The sequence below is a fragment of the Schistocerca cancellata genome, chromosome 2 (assembly GCF_023864275.1).
Source record: "Schistocerca cancellata isolate TAMUIC-IGC-003103 chromosome 2, iqSchCanc2.1, whole genome shotgun sequence".
Lineage (NCBI taxonomy): Eukaryota > Metazoa > Arthropoda > Insecta > Orthoptera > Acrididae > Schistocerca > Schistocerca cancellata.
The window spans coordinates 679,406,302-679,430,615 of NC_064627.1; the positions used below are offsets into that span (position 1 = coordinate 679,406,302).

At 39.8% G+C, this 24,314-nt stretch overlaps 1 protein-coding gene across 1 annotated transcript in view; it reads left to right on the forward strand.

Moving 5' to 3' along the window:
* Positions 1-24,314, forward strand: part of LOC126157495 (sialin-like) — a 64,315-nt gene that overhangs the window by 17,745 nt on the left and 22,256 nt on the right. The window contains exons 2-5 of the mRNA XM_049916378.1: positions 1,389-1,594; positions 5,651-5,887; positions 8,953-9,040; positions 23,395-23,615. Coding sequence (XP_049772335.1) covers positions 1,389-1,594; positions 5,651-5,887; positions 8,953-9,040; positions 23,395-23,615 — 752 coding nt within the window. The remainder of the gene's footprint in view (positions 1-1,388; positions 1,595-5,650; positions 5,888-8,952; positions 9,041-23,394; positions 23,616-24,314) is intronic.

The following is a 24,314-nucleotide window of genomic DNA, read 5'->3' on the forward strand; positions in this document are numbered from 1 at the left end:
AAAAAAACTTGTTGAGTTTTTGTATGTGTGTGCAAAGCATTGTGAAAATATCTCAAATAATAAATTTATTGTAGAGCTGTGAAATCGCTTCAATCATTTGTAATAACCCTGTATATCGCGCACGACCGAAACTCTCGCATCCCTGGCCCGACAGCCAGTGGTTCTAGTTGACCGGTGCGATGCGTTCGCCACGTCGCCCTGCATTCGGTGTGGGGGCACTTTATGTTGATAACTGCATTTGCATAGGTTTCTCATTTCTGTAGAAAGGCTGAGTTGTGCTGCTGCAGCCCCATGATCCGTGCAAGTGCACTACTTGCCAATTTCCTTGCATCTCTGTTCCCATTTTCTCTGGTGTGGCCGGAACCAGTTCTGTCTTGCTTTTGAAGTTCAGATAAAAAATCAATACTGGTGGTATTCATTCTTATGCATAGCACGATTTTGCGCATCTACTAATATTACATAGTCTATTTGCGGTGTCGACCAAATATTTTGTAACGATAATTCCTCTAACCTTACATAGTGGTATTAAACATTTGCAGGTTCATCTACAGTTTTATTAAATTATTTACTTCGTATTTCCGGGTTTCTACTGTGGATACTCAAGTATCTTATTTATCTGATGTTCTGTCAGATTGTGTTTTGTGCTCTGTTAAATGGATTCCTATAATTTAGACAGACACTTTCATTCCAACTTAATAATACAGAACTTGTATTCAGATCATACTTTACCTTACGCTGAAGTCATTCTTATGGCTTACTTCCACAGATTACTCAGTTTTCAGATACTGTGTTTTGTTGTACACTTTGACTGTATGAACTGAAAGTTATTTCTTATTGTCGAACCCTTCAGTACATTAGCTACATACATATCGAGTTGAGCTGGACAAAGAATAAAGGTGCAGTGAATAGAATATTTTATTTGACATATGCTCACTTAATCTATGAGTCAAGTATTCATCTTATTATTTTGGTTCACTTTTCTGCCTAAGATTTCAAATGCTGTCAGCAATATTATTAAAAAGGGGTTAACTGTATATAATTTGCAACAGACGATTTTTTCGCCATTTTAACATAGAATGTAAAGATAAGAGACCTTTTTCATCGCTGACTCTTTACTTAGGAATAATTAATCTCAGGTAAGAGCAGTGAACGTCCACAGCTGAATAAATGAGCTACAGTTTCTTAAAACTACGCCAAATTAGCTGACGTGTGCGAGGTGTTGTTTGTGTCTCTGAGTTTTGAAAATCTTGCACTAGATATAGAACCGACAGCTGTTCTTACATATATCTGACAAAATGTAATTTCATAGTTATCACTGGAAGTGTTTCACTTTGTGTTGCATATAATAATCAAACAACCGCAATTTCAACTTAATGCCTGTTCTTTAGGATGCAAAGACCTCATTCCTGCTCGCTACATCGTGGCGATTTTGGCGTTTTTCGGCCTATGTCTGCAGTACACGCTGAAGGTGAATCTGTCAGTGGCCATCGTCGCTATGGTCAAAACAAATACCAGCTCTGACAGCAGTGATGACGGGACGATAGATGCTTGTCCAGCAACGGAGAGCAACGCCGGAGATGGCAATACAACTCAGGTGGGAACTAACAACACGTTTCTTTTTCAGTCCCTAAAAACCGCATTCTCCGGTATCGCTTAGCGCAATTGATATGAATTCCAATCAAAGTGTTTAGTAATCCAATAAAATTAGACGATAACACTGCTGGTTTTTTAACTTCTCAAAATTTAACTTTTCTCCTTAATAATGTCGAAAAGTATGGTACCTACTAAACTGAAAACGAAACATATAAGTATAAATTCATAATGTGATCATACGACAGCAAGCTATAACGTATCACCATCCGCTTCCTATGGCGTTGGTTTCTGATACGTAAAAGCGTGTCGCTCGTCGTAGCACGGCTACTGCAAGTTCATGGTGGCTAGGATTATGTGGTGTTCAATTGTCCGTGCAAGCGATGCACTTCTCTAAATAAACAGAAGATCGTCTCTGTTATTCTCCAAATTTGGAAAGGGAAGCCAAGACACTACTCGAATTCTTTAACTGGAAGCCTTGTGGTATTGACACAGGCCCTGCTGGAAAGTATAACGGTCTTTGTATAGCACATCAACCACGAAAGGATGCAAAAATTGTCAGCAAAATATGTACTTGCATTCTTTGTAGTACCTCTTGCAACCGCGAGTGCCAAGGATTTCCGTGTGAATGTCCTCCTGGCATAATACTGCCGCCTTCAGTCTATTTCGGTTCTGTGATATATATCTCGAGGAGGAATTCTGGGCGTGTGTCGATATGATCTTCGAAATGATGTGATCAGGCATTTAGTTTCCTTCATTCTGCGGCCGAATCACAATGCATCTATGCCCCCTGCTACCTTAATGGCATCAACAAAACCACACATGCTAGTCGAACTCATGTTCAACCTATGTGCGATGGATTTTGTGCTGCACTTCAACCACTGACAAACGAAGATTCTGCTTTATAGACCGATCTAGCTCCAGAAATCCACGTTTTTCGACGATACGTTCAACCTCTTATACTTTTCTAATGGCTTGTGTATAATTTGTTTATCTTCCTTGGATGCTAGCTAATGTGCTTAATTATACCACGAGCTTCACTTATTCTGTTCAGTCGTTTCCTTCTACTTGCCATCACAATCTAACCATTTCTAAAATCACTGTAATCAGCAGCATTTTCCATTCTCTCTAGTCGTACATGCATCGATGATGACTCACCCTCTTGCTAACATTTATTACATTGGCCTACGTTTCTTTTATCACGTGCTCCTCATATAATCTAGGTTCGCTCACTTACACGATGGATGATTGCTCATAATGCACTGACTTGTGAGAGTACACATAGATGCACGTATTTTAAGTTGTAGTATTTTAGTGAAAGTATTGCTGAAATCATTGTTTTCCAATAATGTAACAAGTTTTAACACATTTGTGTAAGGCATATTCGAAAGATCAGAGGTTGTACTCGACAATATTTCAATAGCGCTGAATTAAGAACAATTTAAAATTCAACAATTTCTTTGCTTTGGCAATAACATTTTAAAAAATTCTCTTACAGTGAGAAATGTATAATAATTTAGTGAAAGAAACACTGAATTTTTAATGGATACTTTCACTTAAGAAGAAAAAAGTTAAAGCTACTGTATATACATAGGCTTTTAAAGCAATGGAGAACGCATGATTTACTGCAGTTTAAGAAAAAAACGAAAGCAACATAAGGGGTTGGAGGAAAAGTTTGTTAGTATTTTGTAGTAGATGGCTTTTCGATTTGTAATTCTGGAGATAGTATTCCAATCTGGGACTGCCCAAGCACATAGTAGAACCTATCCCAGGAAAGACTATAATTATAAGAATGTGTAGTATCTGTTCTTTCTGACCATGCTGCCATGTAATCAATTCCTCTCGATCAGAAATGAATCCCCAAGCTTCAGTGCAGATGCACATTTATATTCGACCTCCAGCAGAAATCTGAAGTTAGCGAGCATGGAGGACATGGGCAGGGACTACGGATAGGCCGCGCTAGGGGGAGTCTGAGTCGGCCAGGGAGCATGTACAGTAAACACTGTGTCTGAGTGGATAACATCGGAAGTTCACAGACGTTATTTGTGGATGATGCTGTAGTATATCAAGAGGTTTTAACAATGGAAAATTGTACTGAAATGCAGGATAATCTGCAAAGAATTGACGCATGGTGCAGGGAATGGCAATTGAATCTCAATGTAGACAAGTGTAATGTGCTGCGAATACATAGAAAGAAAGACCGTTTATCATTTAGCTACAACATAGCAGATCAGCAACTGGAAGCAGTTAATTCCATAAAGTATCTGGGAGTAGGCATGAGGAGTGATGTAAAATGGAATGACCATATAAAATTAATCGTCGGTAAAGCAGATGCCAGACTGGGATTCATTGGAAGAATCCTAAGGAAATTAAATCCGAAAACAAAGGAAGTAGGTTACAGTACACCTGTTCTCCCACTGCTTGAATACTGCTCACCGGTGTGGGATCCGTACCAGATGGGATTAATAGAAGAGATAGAGGAGATCCAACGGAGAGCAGCGCGCTTCGTTACAGGATAATTTAGTAATCGCGAAAGCGTTACGGAGATGATAGATAAACTCCAGTAGAAGACTTCGCAGGAGAGAGGCTCAGTAGCTCGGTACGGGCTTTTGTTGAAGTTTCGAGAACGTACCTTCACCGAGGAGTCAAGCAGTATATTGCTCCCTCCTACGTATATCTCGCGAAGAGACCATGAGGATAAAATCAGAGATATTAGAGATCACACACAGGCAGATCGACAATCTTTCTTTCCACGAACAATACGAGACTGGAATAGGCGGGAGAACCGATAGAGGTATTCAAGGTACCTTCCGCCACACACCATCAGATGGCTTGCGGAGTATGGATGTAGATCTAGATGTAGATGAGTGGCACAGTGATTAATATAATTGCAAAAGAAACGCCGGCGTGGTAGCTCAGTGTGTTCGGTCAGAGCGTTAGCTGCCGTCTGTAATAAAAAATTGGGTTAACAGATTAACGATGAACTTGGACAAGCGTCATGGGACGTTCGTCCCGAATGAATAGAACGAACAAAACGAGATAAAAAAATAATAAAATAAAAAAGAAACAGGCGATTCTGGCATCGAGTCCCGGTCTGGCACATATTTTTACTCATCACCACTGATTACACATAAAGTCCCGACGTAGTCATTAGTTCCTTCCCTTTATCCTCCTTCCACCTTCAATCTACATAAGAAAGTTATGAATTTTGAAACTGATTGGAAACACATAACATGTCTGAGCAGAAATTTGTTTACAAAAAAGGAATTAATTTCTGATGTTTTTGAACATTATGCAATATCAGTATATGTGGCACGAAGCTGATTACGCCGTTTCCAGTCTGGAAATTTTGGTATCAAAGGTGCATCTCGAAGTTAAATGTTAAGCAATGCCGGCACATTAGCAGCCATGAAATCTTCAAGAAACTAAACACCAACGACAATTTAGATAAAGCTATTTATTGAGGGCTGACATTTCATCTGCAAAAAATTGCTACGAACAGAACTAATTTCACAGTGTTTGTAATTGCTCATTTGGGGCAACAATATTTGACCACATGTCACAATGGTGCATGAAAGAATTGGTAGTCGAAGAATGGTCAAGCTCTGTTGGTGGTATCTAAGAGAGGAGGTTTCACGAACTTCACGGGTTGGCGAGCACTGGTCCATGTGGCTGTTGTAAGCGGCGTACTTGTAACTGAACTGAAACTTTCGCGGATTCAGGAAGAACAATCTGTGCCTTTGTGAATGTTACGAACGTTGTGCAACAAAGACATCGTCAGGCATACTCTCTAATTGGTATTTAGATGAATGAGGTCAAGCACAGATGCCTGGATCAGAACTGTTGTTGGTAGCTTGCATGTACAATAGCTGAATATGTAATTTGAAAGTGCTGCACACAAATGAAACTATATATGTATTTTAGCCACCTGCTGATATCTTAACAAACTGTGACGAAACGCATCTGGCAGATTAAATACTACAGTTATTCCTGTTGCATGTAGACAGTCCTAAGCTAAAATTCATTAATATAATATTTACTTTCTTGTTTATGATTTCAGACTACTGGTGACTTTGACTGGGATGCGCAGACACAGGCCGAAGTGCTAGCTTCTTACTACTATGGGTATGTTGCCACACAGCTTCTTGGTGGTTTTCTCGGTGAAAAATATGGAGCTCGGTATATATGTGGGCCTGGTTTATTTATCGCTGGGCTCCTCACTGTAGTATCGCCATGGACAGCATATGTGAACACATACTTCTTTATGGTTGTACGAGCTCTGGAGGGAGCTGCTTCAGTAAGTAACATCTCCCTTAGAAAAGAATATTTGTTTCTAGAAAGTAACCTGTGGTTTACATTGTTATGCTACCATAAGACAACAACAACAACAGTTATAATTATTAAAATCGTTCATTTCTCCTTTTATTGTCTCGGGACACTTGCCTGTGATCATTGTTTATGTGTTTCTGTGCTCTGCTTCATATTGACGTGTATCTCTACTCTTGTTCTTCCTTACGTCAAGTATGATTTAGTGGGCTCAGAGGTGTGTTGTGTTCTTTTGACGCCCTCCAAGCCTTAAAGACTTCTGTCCCATTCAAGTGTCTGGCGGGGATATAGAAGCTTTGCCCCATCTAATCAGACGTTAAAGATGACAATGCTTTTGAAAGTGAGTCGTCATAAGGGATGGGGAAAGCAGGGGAGGTACCTACATTTTTTTTTTCACGTAGGTCTGTTATGGGGGCTCCCTTGGCCCGGATGTCATCACATATTGAGAAGCACATTGTTGTGATGAAGACGCTGAGTGTTCTGTAGTGTGATAGGAATTGCTGTGCGAAGTACAGAAGCTACTGTTTTGCTTGTTTTTAAGGGGGCACTATGCTGTGTGATGTTTGTTTGAATACAGACATTGCAATTATTTGTATGCTATCCAAGGAGTTATCTTATGGCAGTACTAAATTGTGAAGCAGCAGCGGCGACAGTGGGTGGGATGTTTGTATGTTAGGCGGCCACAGAGTTCTGCAGAAACATGGCACTCCACCAGCCTAGTCTGGCGTTCACGTGCAATCCAAACAGTTGGACAGTGGTTCAAATGGCTCTGAGCAGTATGGGACTTAACATCGGAGGTCATCAGTCCCCTAGACGTAGAACTACTTAAACCTAACTAACCTAAGGACATCACACATATCCATGACCGAGGCAGGATTCGAGCCTGCGACCATAGCAGCAGTGTGGTTCTGGACTGAAGAACCTAGAACCGCTCAGCCACAACTGCTGGCTGGAGAGTGGTCCTCCATCATGTAGTTAGTTTTCAAATAAAGCACTCAGGTCTCCTATTTCTTATCCTTGGTAGTGATGCTAGCAGGAGAAGTGCAGGTGCAAACGTTATTAGCGATATGCTGTACATGCATCTTCTTGAAAAGTCAGTAAAATAGCTATGAAATGTCCTAAAACTGTAACTAGCAACATACATTTGGTGGTGATAGTTATTAAAAATTTAGTGCAATATGTTTAAGTGTGTTTCTTGAAAAGTGGGAGAAAGTCATCAAAATAGTCCCAATACAATACAGTACAATAGTATATTGGTGTGCTTGCAGGGTATGCAGTGTGGTGTTACAAGTTACATTTACACATTTTATAGCTCTGTATTTTGTGTATCTTCTTGAGAAAGCAGGTATTTACGAAATTCTACGAGAAAATCGATAAAATTTTAACGAATAGCCTACAAACTGTAAGTAGTGTCTTAAGGGTGGTGACAGTTATGAAACATTTAAAGCCACATACTTGTGTGTGTTTCTGGAAAACAGGTAAAACAGCAGTGAAATCTTTATTTATATTTGCCAGCTTAAAAAAAAATCTGTAAAATTAGTCACAAAACCCATAATTACATGTATCTTCTTAAGAAAAGTGAAGGTAAAATCGATAAAATAGCAATAAAATGAGCGACTTCTTAAAAAATGGGTAAAATTATCCACAGAACCATAAATAGCGTTGCATGTTGTAGAAACTAGTGTTCGGTGCGATTCTCTGCCAAACATTTATGAAAACTAGGCAAATATCTCTGGGTGCCACACTACACCAGAAATTTACAAAATCACCTGAATTTACTGCTAATATTGCATGTGTGACGTTCAGACTAGGAATGGCAGTTTAGAATGCTGGAGATACAAAGGGGGTTGGGGCAATAGTGAGGGGAGAACAACAGGAGCACACTGCAACCATGGGAGAGGCCATTCTTCGGACATGTCCAAAAGAACAGATACCATATTCATATAGTTAAGGCAAACCGGCCATTGACCATCTTCTTCTGTGCTGGATGCACACGCATTGCCTGAACTCTTATAGGACTTGGTAAGATTGTCTGAGTGTAATGAGCAGGGGCACTATGAATGTAGTGTGTGGACATTAAGTTGGGAATGTAGGTCTCACGGGGAGCATGCGAGGGATAAATCCCTACAGTTGCACTATCCTCTGTGCTCTCGGTGGCTCAGATGGACAGAGCATCTGACATGTAAGCAGGAGATCCCGGGTTCGAGTCCCGGTCAGAGCACACATTTTCAACTGTGCCCGTTGATGTACATCAATGCCTGTCGACAGCTTAGGGTCTTGATTTAATTATCATTTCATTCTAAGAGAGCTGCATGGTCACTGATGGTATCTGTTCTTTTGGACATGTCCGAAAGAACAGATACCATCTTCATATATGTCCTGAGCTTGGTCAACTGTTTTTTTAAACTTAACCCACAGTTTGCCTACATTTTCCTCCCATTCTTTTAGACTGAATTCCTGCATGAAAATTTTTGATGGAATACATTACTCTTTATGAATTTTTTCTTTTTCTATTTCACATTACTCAACTACTCTCCATGCACTGTTAAATTTTGACAAAATACTCAGGCTTTTCATTACTAAAAAATGTTAACATTAACAGTTACAGCAATTTTGGTGATCTTTTTTATGTAGTTTGACAATACTAATTGGGCAAATGCTAGAGACATTGTGAATGTTAGCAGGAACATCCTATATCACATATGAGAATTGTGCTTGTAAATATGATCTTCAGATAAAGTAATAAACTAGCATTACCATTTACTAATTGGACACTTATATATCATTTGTTAATCAGTCACATGATCCATAGCCATTTCCCATGATAAACAATATGATGTGAAATAAAAGTTACTTACAAGTTTTCTTAAATGCATTTATATGGTACGTACTGGCCATTTACTGTTTTCTAGTTAACTACTTGTTTCTAAAAATTAACAAGCTTTCTTTTTCTTTTCTTATATTTTTAAAGTTCTCAGTGTATTCACCTTTATCATATTATTATAGATATTACTGCATCATTTGTTTCACTTTCAGGGGGTTGTTGTTCCTTCATTACAATCATTGGTTTCAAAGTGGTTTCCTCCAGAAGAAAGGACAAGACTGTCAGGTGTAATCTTTTCAGGTATGTAAGACAAAGCTGCACAAGTCACCAAACAGTATTTCGTGGGGCAAATAGTAATATTTATGCCACTCCTTGTTCTAATTGAATATGGCAGGTGGAAAACGCAATTACCTCTGTGCATCTGTGTGACTCCAGATTAGTGTAATTTTAGGTAATTTTAGTGTCACACGCACTGGCTGATAGACATATGTGAAAGGTAATGACATGTTATTTGACTTCTCTCAGAAGGTGATTCATAAATATTTTATGGCTATATGTTGTTATGTACAATGTGATCATTGTGACCTCTCAAATAGAAATTTGCTGAGTAGGCCTCTGCATTTAAAACTCTTGACATTATTAAACAAACCCTTAAAGACCTATTGAAGTATTTGTTTTCTCTGTTTTATGGATAAGCCACTTTTATGGATAGTCCTGTGCAAGAATCCCATGCTAGGGAAATTGTACAGAACTCTGAGCTTAAAATTCCAGGTTAGCATCAGTTTGTAAAGTGGCAAGCTCTTGAATAAACAGTCTCTGCAGAAACCAATTTTAACAGTCAACAGTTTACAATTGGCATCAAGAAAGTAGTATACAATATCACATAAGTAAATCTGAAATTGAAATGGCATTTCTTTATGATAGCCTTTACATCTACATCTGCATACATACACTGCAAACCAACATACGGTGCAAGGCGGAAGGTACCTGTACCATAACTAGTTGTTTCCTTCCCTGTTCTTCTTGCAAACTGAGTGATGGAAAAATGACTAACTATATACCTCCATATTAGTCCTTATTTCTAATATCTTATCTTAATGGTTACTATGCGAAATGTATATAGGCAGCAATAGCAACATTCTTCAGTCAGCTTCAAATGCTGGTTCTCTAAACTTTCTTAGTAGTGGTCTTTGAAATGAATGTTTTCTTCCATCCAGGGCACTTGAGTTCCCAATGCAAATCCGTAACACTTCCATGCTGACTGAACTGACCAATAACAAATCTAGCAGGTTGCCTCTGAATTGCTTTGATGTCTTCTTTCTATAATATGTGTTGTGGATCCCAAACACTTGAGGAGTACTCAAGAATAGGTTGCACTAGCATTCTATATGCTGTCTACTTCACAGATGAATTATACTTTCCTAAAATTCTCCCAATAATCCAAAATTAACCATTCACCTTCCCTACTACAATCCTCATATGCTCGTTCCATTTCATATCACTTTGCAACTTTATGCCCAGAAATTTAAAAGATGTTACTGTGTCAAACAACACACTACTATTGCTATATTCAAACATTACAGGTTTGTTTTTTCTACTCATCTGCATTATCTTACATTTTTCTACATTAAGAGCCAGCTGCAATTCATCACAAAAATTAGAAATTTGGTCTAGGTCATCTTGTATCAACCAATAGTCACCTATCCTAGACACTGTCCTGTGCACCATGGCACCACCAGCAAACAACCGCAGATTGCTGCCAACCCTGTCAGCCATATCATTTATGTATATAGAAAATAACAACAGTCCTACCACACTTCCCTGGGGCACTCCTGATGTCACCCCTGTCCCAAATGAACACTCACCATTGAGGACAGCATACGGGGTTCTATTACTTTAGAAGTTTCAAGCTAGTGACATATCTGGGAGCCTATTCCATAGGATGTACCTTTGTTAATGGTCTGCAGTGGGGTTCCATGTCAAATGCTTTTCAAAAATCTAGAAAATGGAATCTGCCTGTTGCTCTTCATCTACTTTTCAGAAAACTAGAAATATGGAATCTTCATCCACATCATGTGAGAAAAGAGCAAGCTGTGTTTCACACGAGTGATGATTTCTACAGCCATGCTGATTCATGGACATGAGCTTTTCAGTCTCTAGGAAATTTATTACAGTTGTACTCAGAACATGCTCTAGGATCTGCAGCAAGCTGATGTTAAGGATATTGGTCTGTAATTATGCAGGTCTGTTCTGGCTTTGAAAACTTCCACATTTCCTTAACTTTTTTGTCTGACTTCTTCTGCCACCACTTGATCAGTAGATTTTTTATCTATCCATTTATATTATATGACAAAAAATTAGTAACAGTGCTTACAGTTTTACTTTTTCAACAGCTCTGAATATATGTACCTATTCCTTTGTCCTTCTGAGAATCATATCTGATACTAGGAAACCTTTTTATATCAATTGTCACTGCAGCCACCTCCAGTTATCCTTCCTGTTCTCCATTGTAATAGTTTTATTCATCCTACTGCCAAAAAAATTATACAGGGTGTCCCAGGAGGAATAGTCAATATTCAGGGATATGACAGGAACACTCATTTGAAGCAAAATACTTCATTTGGACACATGCCTTGTTCTGAATGGTTTTCAAGATAGAATAGATTTAATGTACATTTGTTTTTGGGCTTGTGGTGTGCACATTATGTGTCTTACCCCCCATCCACTTTGATGTTTGATGTTTTATATGCATTAGGTAAAATGTCACACATCCACACTAACGAAAAATATGCAGATACGGAGTATGTTCATGGCTGCTGTGAAGGCAACTCTCCAACTGCTGTTGAAAAATACTGTCAGTGCTTTTTGATATGTTGATACCCGATTGTAGAGTGATTAAGAGTTTTCAGCACATTGCATGAAAAGTATTTTTCCAAGTTCCCATTTTTCTTCTATATGTACAGTTCAACAACCTATGCAGGAACACATTGTTTAAATGATGCAGTGTAGTCCTATTGCCAGTGCAAGGTGATTTTTTACACTTTCTGCATGTATCACTCTCCCAAGAACAAGTGTATGGCAAACACTGCAGGCAGAAAGCATATCCATTTCACATGCAGTGTGTCCACAATCTTCACATTGCTGACAATGCCACTTGACTTGAATTTTGTCACTGTTTAAATGACAATTATCATTTAATCTCTTTAATACTGAAGTGGGAAATGGGTTATTTTCACCGCTTTCAAGTCTGTCATTTGGTGAGCTTTTACTGCCATGCCTATGTACTAAGTTCAGGGTGCAGGCTCAGGTAATTCTAATTTATCAAACATGTGATTATATAATAATATATTTATTGGAAAAAGTAGATGCACTAAAGAACTTCCAAAAATACTGTCTGAAATGTTCACATTTCGTGGTTGCGTGACTGTGGTAAATAGCTCAAGCGTTTATCCCAGATGGTGCACATTCCTCAGTGATCAGCCATACAGTATGACCTCCTGGTTGCAGAGAGCCGAATGATGCATGTCCGACCAAACACAAAAATTACATCTCACCTTGTGGGGCTCCATTTAATTCATGGATGCAATGGAATGGAGTGAACAATCGGTGCTGTTCAGATTCTCTAATGTGTCAATGGGGAGCGTACATTTTACTCGACCCACATGGTCCATGACTGACAGAATCTACAGTTGGAGTAAATATCCACACAGCATGGAGGTCTAGCTTGCACTAGCTTTTGCTTTGTCTCTTCTGTGCCTGTTCGTGTTGCAGCAAAGCCAAAAGTTGACCTAATGGTAAAATCTGTGCTCATGGGTGAATACTGATGCACCACCATCCCTCTCGGGGAGCAAGCTCTGTAGCCGTAAGAAGTGAAAGGAAACTATCTGCAGCCATCGTATGTTTGGAGCTCATGCGCTTCATGCTGACGTCAGTGTGAGTGCGATGGCAGTGGGCTTGTCAGTTGTGATTAGGCAGCAGAAACTTGGAGTGGCAGTTGATGTGCCTTGATGTGTGTGGCAGCAGGAGTCCAGAGACCATGTAGAGTCTAGGCTCATGCAAATGCGGTGTCATCGGGACCAAAATGCTGGTCCAGGAATTGCAACAGACAGGCCTGGTAGTGTGGGGGCCAGTGTTTGGAGCTCAGTGGGAAGTTGACACAGTGACAGTTGTGGGGGTCAATTCAGCCTCAATGCATGGCGTGCCAGAGGCAGAGAGGTGTGACAGTGAGTCCAGGAGCTGCAACAGACAAACAGTCAGTGAGATGGGTGGCAATGTCTGGAGCTCTACTGGAGGTGAGCTCATGGCTGGTGAGGCAGCCTGCCAGAGACAGTGTCTCAATGGTAGGCAGCAGGTGGGGTGTGTGCTGGCTGTGTTCTGCAGTGTGAAGTCATTATGTTGCAGCTTGGGCATTTGAAGGCATCATGGACATTTGAAGCAGACATGGTGGCTGGCTCTTATGATGAAGTCTGCTGGCTGCTGTGGTAGGGGGCTGGTATGCTCGAGGGAGTCAGGGTCTGGGCGGCTGCTAGGCTGGGGTGGAGGTAGGCTGAGGCACACATTGCTGCAGGGTGATAGCTGGCAGTGTCTGTGCATCACTGGCAGTTATGGGGGGGGGGCTCTGCCTGACTGGTTGCATGAGGAGCATCATCCATTAACAGGTCCTCTGCCAGGCTGAGGAACTGAACGGCAGCTGGGACAGTCAAGACATAAGCTACTTTGAGTCAGTCAATGGAAACTTTAGCCAGTTTGCTGTTACATTTTATCTGCTGAGTCTTCTGATCACGGGTGACTGTGTGATGTGGTCCTGAGTAGGGCAGCCTAAGTGGTGACTGTACTGCATCTACTCATAACATAACATGTGCTGTAAGTTGATGTGAACAAATATTTTGCTAGTGCCATGCCACACTGGCTGCCAGTGGTGGGGATGAGGCATTGTGTGGCAGTGTTACCTTCTGCATGAATTCACCAGGGCTTGTGAGCAATTGACTGTGGATGAAGTCTACAGGTGAAACATCAATCTCTTATCCTTTGGTGTTATTTGCAGGCTGAGAGTATGAGTAGAAGTGCCTCCATCCAAGCAATGTTGTGACACATCAGGGACACTTTCAGTGTTGGATGAAGCCATTCGACTATGCTGTTAGACACTAGGTAGTAGCTGGGAATTCAATGTAGTGGCACACCACACAGTCGGGTAACATGTGTAAACAGTACACTGGTGAACTGCAGCTGCAGTCTGTTGTTATCAGACAGGGGCACCCAAAACATGCCACCCAAGTTTCACAGAAGGCAGTGGCGATGGTCTCAGTGGCATTGCCTCTGGCCAGCATCTGAAACTGTCCACCATTATCAGTAGATTCCGCTTGCCTTGGGACGGAGTAAATAGGTCCATGAAGTCTGCGTGGACATGTGTGAAGCAGCTTGTCATGTCAGGGAAGGTGCTGATGGGTGCATGAGTATGTCTCCCTACTTTGCCACACTGGCACATGGTGCAAGAACATGCCCTTTACCAGCATTCTTTCTGGAATCCCATCCAGATGAAACGTGCAACCACAAGCATCACAGTGGTGTCTACACCAGGATGTGACAGCCCATAGATGCAGTTGAATGCACTGCACTGGAATTTCCTGGCAGAAATAGCTGATGTGCGCCTGTCAAAACATTGCACCAAATCTTGTGGGAGGAACCAGAAATGGGTATTAGTTCCAGGTGTAGGCGGCTGTAGGTGTCATGGCAAAGCTGTCCAATAGTTCATTACTCTCCTGTTTTTGTGCGACGTCCTCTAAATTCACAGGAGAGGAGACAGCAGCACAATCGTGAGACAAGCAGTCAGCAATGATGTCCTTCTGGGTAATAGGACAAATGTCAGTGGTGAACTGCGACACTTACTCCAGCTGTTGTCATTGATGTGGCGAATAGTTGATATTGTTGCTCCAAAACACGTCAGTTATCAGCTTGTGGTCAGGGAAAATGATGAAAGGAGGGGCTTTTACTGATGAACAGAAGTTTTTCACCACATGGTAGACTGCAAGCAACTTGCAGTTGTAAGCACTCCACAAGATTGTGACACTGATAACTTGTGCAAAAAGAAGCCTAGTGACTGCGAGCTGCTGCCAACGCATTGTTGGAGTGCTGCACTCATAGCGGTCTGGGGCATGCCACAGGTTCTAAGCTGAAGAACACTGCCTGCTGTCGCTATCCTATTATCTCCAGACTCATTGTTGAGCTGATCAGCTGTATGATTCCAATGTCAGCAAGCAGCTTGTGGTGGATGAGGAAATCTGCGACCAGCATTGGCTTGTTACTCAGTCTAGTGAATCTCCATGTGGATGTGCAGAGCAGTATGCAGTCTACATTCTGGCTGGGAGATGCGCAGAACTATAGACCTATATCTCTAACATCGATCAATTGTAGAATTTTGGAACACGTATTATGTTCAAGCATAATGACTTTTCTGGAGAGTAGAAATCTACTCTGTAGGAATCAGCATGGGTTTCGAAAAATACGGTCGTGTGAAAGCCAGCTCGCGCTATTCGTCCACAAGACTCAGAGGGCCATAGACACAGGTTCACAGGTAGATGCTGTGTTTCTTGATTTCTGCAAGGTGTTCGGTACAGTTCCCCACAGTTGTTTAATGAACAAAGTAAGAGCATATGGACTATCAGACCAATTGTGTGATTGGATTGAAGAGTTCCTATATAACAGAATGCGGCATGTCATTCTCAATGGAGAGAAGTCTTCTGAAGTAAGAGTGATTTCAGGTGTGCCGCAGGGGAGTGTCATAGGACCGTTTCTATTCACAATATACATAAATGACCTCATGGATGACATTGGAAGTTCACTGAGGCTTTTTGCAGATGATGCTGTGGTGCATCAAGAGGTTGTAACAATGGAAATTTGTACTGAAATGCAGGAGGATCTGCAGCGAATTGACACATGGTGCAGGGAATGGCAATTGAATCTCAATGTAGACAAGTGTAATGTGCTGCGAATACATAGAAAGATAGATCCCTTATCATTTACCTACAAAATAGCAGGTCAGCAACTGGAAGCAGTTAATTCCATAAATTATCTGGGAGTACGCATTAGGAGTGGTCTAAAATGGAATGATCATATAAAGTTGATCGTCAGTAAAGCAGATGCCAGACTGAGATTCATTAGAAGAATCCTAAGGAAATGCAATCCGAAAACAAAGGAAGTAGGTTACAGTATGCTTGTTCGCCCACTGCTTGAATACTGCTCAGCAGTATGGGATCCGTACCAGATAGGGTTGATAGAAGAGATAGAGAAGATCCAAAGGATCATTTAGTAATCGTGAAAGTGTTACGGAGACGATAGATAAACTCCAGTGGAAGACTCTGCAGGAAAGACGCTCAGTAGCTTGGTACGGACTTTTGTTAAAGTTTGGAGAACATACCTTCACCGAAGAGTCAAGCAGTATATTGCTCCCTCCTACATATATCTCACGAAGAGATCATGAGGATAAAATCAGAGAGATTAGAGCCCACACAGAAGCATACTGACAATCCTTCTTTCCACGAACAATACGAGACTGGAATAGAAAGGAGAACTGATAGAGGTACTCAAGGTACCCTCCGACACATACCGTCAGGTGGCTTGCAGAGTATGGATGTAGATGTAGATGAATATCCTATGTTTTTATGGTGGAAATTGTTTGCTGCCATGAGACACAGAGTTTCAGTCTTTCTAAGGTCTCTTAACATCGTCCAAGGAAAATGGACAAATCCAAACCATTGTTGACCAGGTACCTCATGCTCCCACCCCATTCCATTATAATTAGATGCTTTGATACTGCACCACACCTGGGTGCATCTAGTCTGGTATTTTGGTGTGAGTGTGGTGGGTAACACTTGGTCACTTCATTGCCGAAATTGGTGCTCAACAGTAACAGCTCAGAGATGCTTCCATTAGAATGGATGTTGCTGCACTGCTGACTGCTGGGTACCTATAGCCAGATCTGCTGCCCTTTGGCCATGAGCACACCAACTGATTGGCCTGTATGGAAAGTGCTGCCACCTGGGCAAGCAAGTTCTGCACTATGTGGTGTAGGTTGAAGTCTGAGCCAGTGGATGTGGGAGGTGTATACTACCATGTAGGTGAGGTGCAGTGTTGTAGGCTGCTGTGACCACAGTATTAGGCGCCATTGCTAGTGCTTCGTGTACCCGATCAGCTGAGTATGAAATGGTGTCCAGCTGCATGTCTGTCTGCAGGGCTATTATCATTTGCACCTGTGTACCTGAGCACCCAGACAGTCTGTAACAGTGAGTCTGGGATCACATCAGACTGTGTGAGGCTTCATAGGTGGAAGAGGAACTGAGGTTTCCAGTCACCGCTTTCCTCTTCGTGGTGCAGTTGATGCACCTGTTGTTCTTCAGATGATGAAATCCTTCAGATTAATTCCTCCTTTAATTCCTCCTTCAGCTGTTTATACAAGGAATGAATCAGTGGAGTGGTGATTACATGCTGAACTTCAACCATGTAGTACTGATCAAGTTATCTCACTAGTGTACAAATCTGGTGAGTTTGCAAGTAACATTGTTACTTTTGTCTTGACTTGGATAAACCACATGAAAGGGGTTGCAGGGCCAAAAGGGGGGCAGCACAACCAACATATGCCCTGTGCTAGTCAAATGGTACAAATGGCTCTGAGCACTATGGGACTTAACATCTGAGGTCATCAGTCCCCTAGAACTTAGAACTACTTAAACCTAACTAACCTAAGGATATCACACACACCCATACCCAAGGCAGGATTCGAACCTGCGACCATAGCGGTCACGCGTTTCCAGACTGAAGCTCCTAGAACCGCTCGGCCACACCAGCCGGCCCTGTGCTAGTCAAGGCCCCCTATGGTGGGGGGTAACATTGGTGTGGTGCTGTTTTGTGTATGCAAATTCTTATGAGCTGGCTCCAGGTGGGCCAGATCTGTGCATGCACGCTGTGTCTGCAGCTCACTCTCCAAGAGGCAATAGCATGCCAGCAGCTCTTCCATTGCTTTTGTAGCTCCTCCATAGTTGTTATAATGTAATAGCTAATTTCTTATGCACAGGGGAAAACACGCACATGAAAAGAATAAATATTTAACATTTAAACCACATGCACAGCTACAGCCAACACAGAAATATTTGACTGGAAGTCCACTCAAGTTTCCTCTTCACTTTCGCCAATCCAGTCCATCACCATGTATTTGCATACATGCATCATCAGTGAAGCAGGAAAAGATTTATTTCCACCACTTTCAAGTCTGTTGTGTGGTGAGTTGCCACACCCCTAAAGTTTGGGGTGTACACTCAGGTGGTGGTAATCTAACAAACATGTGACTATTTAATAATACATTTACTGGCAAAGGTTGGTGCACTGACAAACTTGCAAAAATATTCTCTGAAATGTTCACAAGTTGCAATCATTTGACTGCAGCTTGACCACTGATCTTGGAGGGTACAGTCCTCAGTGATTGAGCACATAGTACAACTTTGTGGTCGTGGAGAGAAGAGGGGTATGTGTCTGGCCAAACATGCAAATTATCTATTGTCTCACAGGGTGCCATTTAATTCATGGGTACAACAGAAAGTAGTGAGTGAATGATCAACGTCTGTTCAAATTCGCAAATGCTTCAGTGGGATTCATGTTTTGTGCTTCACCTATGTGGCCCATGGGTGATGGATTCTGGTGTAAATGTCCACTCAGCATGAAGGTCTAGCTCACAGTGGCATTTACTTTGTCTCTTCCATGCATGTAGGTGCTACTCTGTTGCAAAAAGTTGGCCCAACAGTAAAGCAAGCACTTGTGGTGAAATAATGATGTGCCACCATTCATGCAATTCTGTGACAGGGCTGCCACTATACTATTCACTGATGAAGCATCACTTACACAGAATGCAATCAACAAAACACATAATAGCAGTGGTCTGCATTTTGAAACTTTTTTTCTTGAGGGCAAAGGTTCTTGGATGATCTTTCTTATTTAGTACACACTGAATTTAAAAATGTAACTCACTTCGTTCAGTTTCGTTAAGTTTCTTTGCTATCTTAATATTTTGTAGTAGCCTGTTAGATACATAACTCACTCAAGTATTTGAAATTTTTAAGTTTGCTGTCGCAAAGCAAAATAATTTCCACATCCTATAGTTACACTAAATATATCAATATTATTAAAAGGAAAATTTCCACTCACTGTATATCAGAGATGCTGAGTTGCAGAGAAACACAACAAAAAGACTGTCACAAATAAAGCTTTCGGCCCATAAGGCCTTTGTCAAAAATAGATGACAGACACACATGCAACTCACACACACATGACTGCAGTTTCTGGCAACTGTATCCACACTGGCTACAGTTGTCTGAGACTATAGTCATGTGTGTGTGAGTTGCATTTGCATGATTGTGTGTGTGTGTATTTGCCATCTGTTTCTGACAAAGACCTTAGGGGCTTAAAGCTTTATCTGTGACAGTCTTTTTGTTGTGCCTATCTGTGACTCAGCATCTCCACTGTATGGTGAGTGGCAACTTTCCTTTTCATAATATTGTTACGCCCCATCCTGGATCTAGGATTAAATGTATGGTATTCTAATAAATGTAGCTAAGGAGGATGATAAGAATCTTGTAATTCCCTGTGTTTTATTTAAGTCCTTGAAAGTGATGCCAGAGGTACAATTATAGCTGGCAACCCTTTATACAGAGATGGGATTGGCTACTCTGTGGGAGAGAGAGAGGTGGGATTGAACTGACCTCACTTCTGACTTGTATTAACATGCAGGCTTGTATGATTTGAACTTTATGAGTGAAAGCTACATTGTTACAAACAGATCAAAAGTGCAACAGTCATCCTGACTGATTTTGCTACATTTGTGGTAAAGTCATCATGCCACACAGGAAGTCAAATATTACTCCTTTTCTGGGAAAAATGTATTATGCATACTTTGGAGTTAAAATTGGTTATAAGGACAAGCCCTTCACACCACTGCAAAACATATATTTAAAGTCTATGGTGCTGGAGAAAAATGCAGCAAAAGTGTCTCAGTTTTGGTGTACCTTTGATAGGTACCCTATGATGCTCAACACCCACAGAAATTGGGGAAGGAAGAAAAGGGAAAAGAAAATTGAACAATTGGGGGAAAATTTAGAGTTGTTAATTAGACCAACTTTGATGTTGCGCTGTTGTGCTGACCCATGCAAGCACAGCATAGCCCTTCTCAGTCCTCCAGAAACAACTGACAAATGCTCAGCACTTCTATCTTATGAAAATCTCTGCCAGTCATTGCCCAGGCTGGTGGGGATTTAAACCACTCAAGTTTACATCTTTTTTGCATAACACAGTATCATTGACAATTATTTATAATTACATTTATTTTCTTTATTTCTTTGTTGTAGTTGGTTTTTGTAATGGACAGATCCATTGATCCCTGATTAATGAAAAAAATGATTCAGCTACAATGTATGCACATAGTGCTCCTGATGATTCCAATTCAGCTGTTTTATTAAATAAAACAAAGAAAACTAGTCATGTTGGTGGCGACCACACCTTTCAAAACAGTGGAAAGACGAGAAGTGTGGTAAAGTGTTTCATCATATGAGTTCCTCTAGTGGACTTTTGGAAAGGAAACTGAACAAGACAAGGATGTGATAAAAGCATTCATTGAGGTCAGGTTTTCTTCTTGAAACAAATCATTAGAAAAGTCTGCTTTTCTGAAAAGTCAAATTATCATATTTCTTGCTGTAGTAGGAAAAATGCAGTTGATAAAGGTGTGAATAGGCAGCATTTAATATCTAAGGGTAAGGAGGGAGAAATGAAGATGGAAAGAGTATTTCTGTTGAGAATGTTATCTTCACTGCATTATCTCATGGTGCAGAGGTATCAATCCTTGGTCACACAGATGAAAATTCTATTTCTAATAATTATTAGAGTTAGTGGCTGCAGATAACTGTGACTTGTCCTGTTGGCTTAAGTATACAAAGTACAAATGTCTTTCACACAACATAACAAATGAAACAGGCTCTATTACAGATAATGAAGTCTTACACAATTTGATAAAGTTTGAACTATTCCCAATATCATTTGATAACTATGGATGAAAATAGAAATGTATGTCAACACAAGCAAGTTTTGATTTGCTTTTGACATGTCAGTGGGTATAATTTTCAAATTAATGAATTAGTTTTTGTTTCTGTAATACTGAATCTACTACAGCTGAAGTATTGTTGACAGTTTTAATGGATGTTAATCATTTATTTTTCTCTACATATCAAGTCATGCAGAGTTATTGCTAGTGATGGAGTGGAAAACATGACCAACACTTTTTCTGGATAACAAGCAAAAGTCAGAGAACTGAGCTACGAATTCTGTATGTTCTTTGGCCCATTCTTTCAACCTTGTGACCCAAGAAGCAAAGCAAAATGAGACCTTGCTACAAACTGTCTTTCAAATATGACAGAAATTACCAATTTTGTACACATGTCCGTCAAATGACTAGCAATATTTGAGTCTCTGCATCGAGCATTATGCATTCTGTAGCTCCTTGGCCTTTTTTCCCTGTCAGGTGATGCTCCAGAATAAATTCTTGGGTTCTTCAATTTTTTGTGTTGTTTTGAATTTATCATTGTCACTACACTCTGTATTAAAATTTTAGAGTCAGCTGAAATATTGAATGATTTTCTTAAAAACTTCTTTCTACAACTCCAAAACACCACATACAATATTAATAGTGTCCAAGATGTTGTGAAGTTACCTCAAACTGATGAAAGTTTTGATGAAATATTGAGCCCTTGCTAGGAATTGATCAAAGAATTTGATGTCAAAGATCTAAAACTTCCTAAAGTTCAGAAGATTTCTTGAAAACTTGATGACAGCACTCTACCCTATGCTTTTGCCAGCCCTGTGATTGTTAGCAGAGGATTTATTTAGAGATTTTAGGTAGTGTCACTCAGTGTTTCAAGGAATGACTTTCTAAAGCTGCTATCACTTCATTCAAACAAATATAAACATTTCTTCTGTCCAAAACTAAAGATTTCAGTAATGTAATAGAATTTTATAAGGATGACTTTGACGCAGAAACTTAAACTTTGCACATTGCACAGAAATATGATATAAAATGTGTGTAAAAATTATTTCAGTGGAAATATGGAAGACTTAGTTTGACTCCTTTCCTCAAATATGAACATCAGAGAATTGAATCCAGAGGTGATGAAACTTATGACGATCACTTTAAATACAGCAATTTCTGCATGTACAGCAGAGCATCAGAACATTCTTTCTTTAACCATAGAAGATTAAAAATTACCTCTGCAACACCATGACACAAGAGAAATTAAATGACAATGCTTTGATGCATGCCCATAACAAGAACCAAAAAACTTGGATCTTTACACTGACACAAACATTTTCATCAAATGGTCTACTGTTCATAGGATTACATTCTTTGTGAATGAGAAATAGAAAGTCTACAAATATTTGAAAAATAAAACAATTCTCTGAGGATTGTGGATTACTTTTTGTATTAATCAATTAGTCTGAAAAAGAACTATAGTTTGTTTATCAGTATCAATCGCTGCTCATTCAAAAATACCTGAAACTGGATTTTTAGGAGGATTAGTTTTCAATGTTTGTGAGCTGTGGTTTTTCAAAAGCCAGCACCCTTGATCTATGATTTGGAGGGAAGGCTGACATTATACTACAGACTGTTATTTCTTTGTGATAAATTTACAGGGTAAGTTAATGAGTTTGATTCTTATGAACTGAATATGTCTCTTTATAAGTGCCTTTTAAATTTATTATAATAAGTATCTTAAATGAGTCAACTGCAATTACCATAATCATTGGAATGGTCTCGGTAGTGTGATTAAGTGGCCACCAAGAATTCCAGACCTTATGCTATTAGATTTTTGTTTGTGGGGTTGGATGAAGTCTGAGGTGTACAAATAAAAGGTGAATGCATGAGATGAACAGCTCGGTCGCAACATGGACACTGCTGCCTTCATTGGGGAACATGCAGAGGCACTCAGACAAGCAATACAACATGTTCTCCCAAGAGTACACAAATGATTTGAAGCGGACAGCAGGATATTCAAACATGTATTGTGAACTGTACAACACCTGTAATGTGACATTTATAATAATGCTTAGAGATGAATGTATTAAGAACACATATTTTACAATTGATACTTTGTAAAACACATCTTGTAATGCTTACTAACTGTTCTACATGTACACATGTTTAAGCCTGACTGGGTGTTGAATGATAATGACAACAAATAACAATGTACACTAAATGTGTTCTATTTTGGAAACCATCCCAAATAGTGGATATATCTGTATGAAGTTCTTTGCTTCAGATGATTGTTCCTCTCATATCCTTGAATACTGACCATTCCTCCTGGGACACCCTGTATAATTTGTGATTACTGATTTTTGCCAGTCATTTGAAACTTGTAGAAACTCATTAAGTTATTACAATTTTTATTCTCTGCATTTAAGAGAACTGTCAGAAAAAAGAGAAGAAACTGGTGGTTTCCTTTATAGAACTTGTATATGTCATGCTGTTTCATTTGTTCATTAAGTTATAACCCTTGTTTTCTCAGATATCTTACTTCCATGTGAATTAATTAACTTCAAACTATTTTGAGTTTTTTTCTGTGTTACAGCACTCAATTTAGGCAGTGTGCTTTCCATGGGATTGTCTGGTATCTTAGCTGCTGCTGGTGGATGGCCACTGGTGTTCTACTTCTTTGGTGCTTTAGCTGTTGTATGGTTTATACCATGGATTTTCCTCATTTATGATTCTCCTGATAAACATCCACGTATTTCTGAGGAGGAAAAAGAATATATTCTTAGCAGTCTTGGTGAGGAACTTAATGCAAAGAAGGTGTGTAATAAAGATAAACTGGTTGAATATAATTTAATTTCTCACATAAACAAAATGGAAATTCAGAACTTCAGAAGGAAACAGAGCTTAACAGTTGAAAGAATACTTTTTGTTAGTGTGGAAGCTTCTTTTTTTTCTAGAAAAACAAGTGAAACTTAATTCTTAATGTGTACACACTTGATATAAAAAAATAACATGCAGAAATCTCAATAAACCATTTTCAAAAGATAAATGTGTTTAGGAATGAGTAAATGTTGCATACTGTTTGGAAAGCTACCTTGCATTAAGATTATCATTTCCAAGTCTCTACCTTTGAAACAATAAAAGTAATGAATGATTCACTACTGGGAATCTATTGTGATTCTTTAGACTTATTTCAGGGATTTATTACCACCATGAGGTAATAATCTATAGGTACTTTCACTTAAGTTACACATGGGACTACTCATCTTGTAACTTCACACAACTCTCTCACCATGCACATTTGTAAATAGAACACAAAATTCCTAACTTGTCATAACATCCTCCTGCCACAATCCACTTGAACTGTCTCTCTCTAGTAAGACCTACTTAATTAAAGATGGGCTTTCTGTGATATTATCTTTATTATTTTTATGAGATGTAGCTCAGCTATCTGCATCAGTACAGCAGTGGTGGACAGAGAAAAACCTCAAGGAGGGAGTACAAAAGATATCTTGG